General features: G+C 30.9%; 1 protein-coding gene across 12 annotated transcripts in view; it reads left to right on the top strand.

Moving 5' to 3' along the window:
• LOC123005892 (SH3 and multiple ankyrin repeat domains protein 3) overlaps positions 1-3,767 on the top strand; it is a 108,550-nt gene that overhangs the window by 92,319 nt on the left and 12,464 nt on the right. For 7 of the 12 annotated variants that reach the window (XM_044399935.1, XM_044399938.1, XM_044399936.1 and 4 more), the window contains 2 exons: positions 740-952; positions 1,069-1,260. In XM_044399935.1, coding sequence (XP_044255870.1) covers positions 740-952; positions 1,069-1,260 — 405 coding nt within the window. The remainder of the gene's footprint in view (positions 1-739; positions 953-1,068; positions 1,261-3,767) is intronic. The other 5 variants (XM_044399940.1, XM_044399939.1, XM_044399943.1 and 2 more) reach the window with 3 other exon arrangements.

Genomic DNA, 3,767 nt, shown 5'->3' with positions numbered 1-3,767 from the left:
CAAATTATCCGAGAAATCGTGAAATTTTCACTTTAGAATCAATCGAGAATCGCAAAAACATACTAAAAAAACCTTTAAAATTCGAGTTTTGTCGAATTTTTTGTCGATTTGGCATTTTTATAATTTTTTTGACGTTTTAAAAATACATTCATTGGATACTTTCACTTGCCAATTTTTTTCTTTATTTCATGATCTTAGTTCAATATTTTTAGACAAATTATCCGACAAATCGTTAAAATTATGTAAGTCGCAAAARCAGGTTAAAAACCTTTAAAATTTGATTTGTGTTAAAAAAATTGACACTTGTATAATTTTTTTGACGCTTAAAAAATCGCAAAACTAGACTAAAAAACCTTTAAATTTCGAGTTTTGTTCAATTTTTTGTCGATTTTGACATTTTTATAAATTTTTTGAATTTTTTTCGAATTTCGAAAAAAATGGAAAAATTACAAAATTTGACATTTTATGTATTTTGACCCGATTTTCCCCGAATTTATTTTTTGCCTGTCGAGTAGTTTCCCAGAAGGTTCAACCGTTAAAATCCCCAGTGGTTTTTGTTCGGTTTCCAATCCCACGACCAGCAAAAAAAAAAAAAAAAAAAAAAACAACCCGAGGTAATTTAGTAATTTAATTTCTCTTTTTTATGTGTGTGAAATGCAACCATGTGATCGATGTCTTATCGATTATTTTTCGCACTTTCTAGCAATTTAGCGTTGTTTTTTTAAAAACCGAATTTCAGTCCCGTACCGCGGCCCACCCAGCTATAATCCGAAGCGTAGGTCTGCTCTAGGATGGCTGAACCGCGCCCCATCCATGACCACTTTAGCCCTACCTCCAAGTCCCTGTCCCAGCGACCGCTCCTCGGCCCCTTTCAGTTCGGCCAGTTCCAGTCTAAGCGATAGCAGCAGTGCGCCCCCAGGCCACGAAACTGACACTGCCAGCATCGTCACAGGTATTTACTTATACACAAGTCTGTTCAAAACTTGCATGCCTGCCTCAATGTGCACCCCCATTCGATGCATTCATTATTACAATTGCACGTTTTGTAAATGATTTGATGTGACTCAGTGCTTGCACTGGGTGTTGCAGATAAGAGTCTGGGTGATACGAGCGATATCATCAGTGACAGTTCCGGAGTTGGGACCGCCAACTCCGATACCACCTATTTGGCCACTCCGGGGACTATGGTTGTCTGTGTTGAGGCCTATACCACACTGGAAGACGGACATATCACTCTCAGGGAAGGAGACATCATCGAAGGTGGGGCCAATGATCAAATCATCGATTTTAATCGTCTTGGTGACCTTGGTTGGGTATCTCCGAGGCAAAACTCAAAAAACGATTACGTTTCAATCATTCATAACATTGTTATTGTTTGTAATGAACAAAAAACACTCAAAGATTGATTGCGCAATGTGATAATTGACGAAAAGTGATCACAGTTTGAGTAAGGGACTWTTTTTGGCGATTTTGACATTTGGCTAATTTCTTTGACGTTTGAAAAATACATTCATTGGATACTTTCACGTGTCAATGTGATCCAATATTTTTAGGCAAACAATCCGAGAAATCGTTCAAGTTTTACTCTAGAATTAATTTCGAATTGCTAAAATAGACTAAAAAGCCTTTTGAATTCGCGTTTTGGCCAATTTTTTGTCGATTTTGACATTTCTATAAATTTTTTGACGTTTAAAAAATACATTCATTGGATATTTTCACKTGCCAACTTTTTTCTCATTCATTTTCTTAGTCATTCTAAAACCAATTTTGAGTCGAATAAAAACATTATTAAAAACCCTTCAAATTTGATTTGTGTTAAGTTTTTAGCCAAACAATTAAAATATTATCAATATTTTTGTCTCCTCTTAAATCAAACTAAAACACTAGCAATTTTTTACAATTCTCTAAAATTCCCTAAAAAAAATTTTTTCAAAAAACGAATGCTCACAATTTTTTAACAAAATAAAATGCTATAATAGCGTTTCTATTTTTTTGAGTTATTATAAAAATATACAGAGTGTTTTCTTTATATTGCAAAAAATTGCATCCACCAAATCACCCAAAAAGTCTAGCACTTAGCACTGTGTTAAATAAATCAAGTAGGCTTTGGAATATTGTGATGAAATTTTTTCGACGGGTTTATCAACTATTTGAGAAGATTTGAGCCAAATTTGAATAATTTCTGTCGGCTAGAAGCTTTTCTACAGCTCTTTGAATATCTCAAAATTGACTAAAAGTGCTTTTAACACTTAACACCTCGTTTAAATCAAGAAAGCCTTGAGATATTTTAATGAAACTTTTCTGGGAGCTTTATTGGGTATTTAGTAACATTTTAGTGACATTTGACCCAATTGTGGTGACTAGAAACTCCCCTAGAGTCTCAAAATTAACCAAGTTGTATTATATGTTCTAAAAAATAATGAACTTTAATTTTTTAAAAAGCAGAAGAAAATACGTTTGTTTAAGACTATAGATAATCAAAGAATGTAATTAATAAGCCATTTTTACTAATTTCGTCAAACCATAATTAATAGACAAATTTAGTTTTTTAAATTTCATTTTATTTACTTAATCTTAATTAAGTTCTGTTAAAATCGAAAGCAGAATCATTCTGACATATTTTGAAAAAAATTCTTAATATTATAAAAAAATCACTTTTTATGAAAAATATGAAATAATTTTTTGAACAAAATAAAATGTCATAATTTTGTTATAATAGCGTTCTTATTTTTTTGAGTTATTATGAAAATACACAGTGTGTTTTCTTCATATTGCGAAAAATTGCAACCACATATTCTACATTAAAAAATAAAACTAATAAAAAATTAAAATATCCAGTGGTTTCAAAGGAACTATTGGATTTTAATATCACCCTGTATATTAGAACTATCGTTTTTTGACACATTAGTGTTATTTTTCGATGTAAAATATCCTGTATATAGGAAAAACTGATATTTTTTTACAAGATTTCAGCAAAATCAATGACTTATTCCATGAATGACATTATTTTTGCCTTTTTCGATAGTTTTAACACACTTTTCAGTCAAAAACGCACTTTCTTCGGGAAATTAGTTTTAAACAAGTTGAAAAATTGCCAAACTAAATGGAAATGAATTTATTTTTGTCACTTTTCTTAGATTTATATCATTTTTCAGCTAGAAACTTACATATTTCTCAAGATTTTATCAAAACAGACCAAAAATCAAAGGATTTTGTAAAAACCAATCTTTTTTTCTCGAAATTTTGCTCTAACAAGCCGAAAAATCACTAAATTAGGTCGAAAATGGTCGTATTTTTGCTTTCTTCGTATGTTTTTGAGCAAAAAAAAAACAGTTTTTTTTGTGAAAACAAACCGAAAAATATGTCAAAATTGACGCATTTTTTTAATAAAAGCAAAAATAGAATATTTGTTTAAAATATGAGTGGTTTAAATGAAAAAAAATATCAATGTGCACATTTCCACAGAAATTTCGCTAAAACAAGCCAAAAAATGGTTATTTTTGCCTTTTTTAAACATTTAAGCATGTTTTTAAGCCAAAAACTCAGTTTTTTCGTGAAAATAAGCCAATAAATCACCAAATTATAACAAAATTGATCATATTTTGGCTTGTTTAGCTTGATTTACCTTGTTTGTGAGCTAGAAACATCATCGAAGATGGGGCCATTTTTTTCATCAAATCATCGATTTTAATCGTCTTGGTGACCTTGGTTGGGTATCTCCGAGGCAAAACTCAAAAAACGATTACGTTTCAATCATTCATAACATT

Source organism: Tribolium madens, unplaced genomic scaffold (genome assembly GCF_015345945.1).
Source record: "Tribolium madens isolate multiple individuals breed KSU strain unplaced genomic scaffold, Tmad_KSU_1.1 Scaffold_20;HRSCAF=117;Tcas5.2_LG4, whole genome shotgun sequence".
NCBI classification, from domain to species: domain Eukaryota; kingdom Metazoa; phylum Arthropoda; class Insecta; order Coleoptera; family Tenebrionidae; genus Tribolium; species Tribolium madens.
The sequence above is the reverse complement of the archived record's forward strand: the minus strand, read 5'-3'. Positions and strand labels throughout refer to the sequence as shown.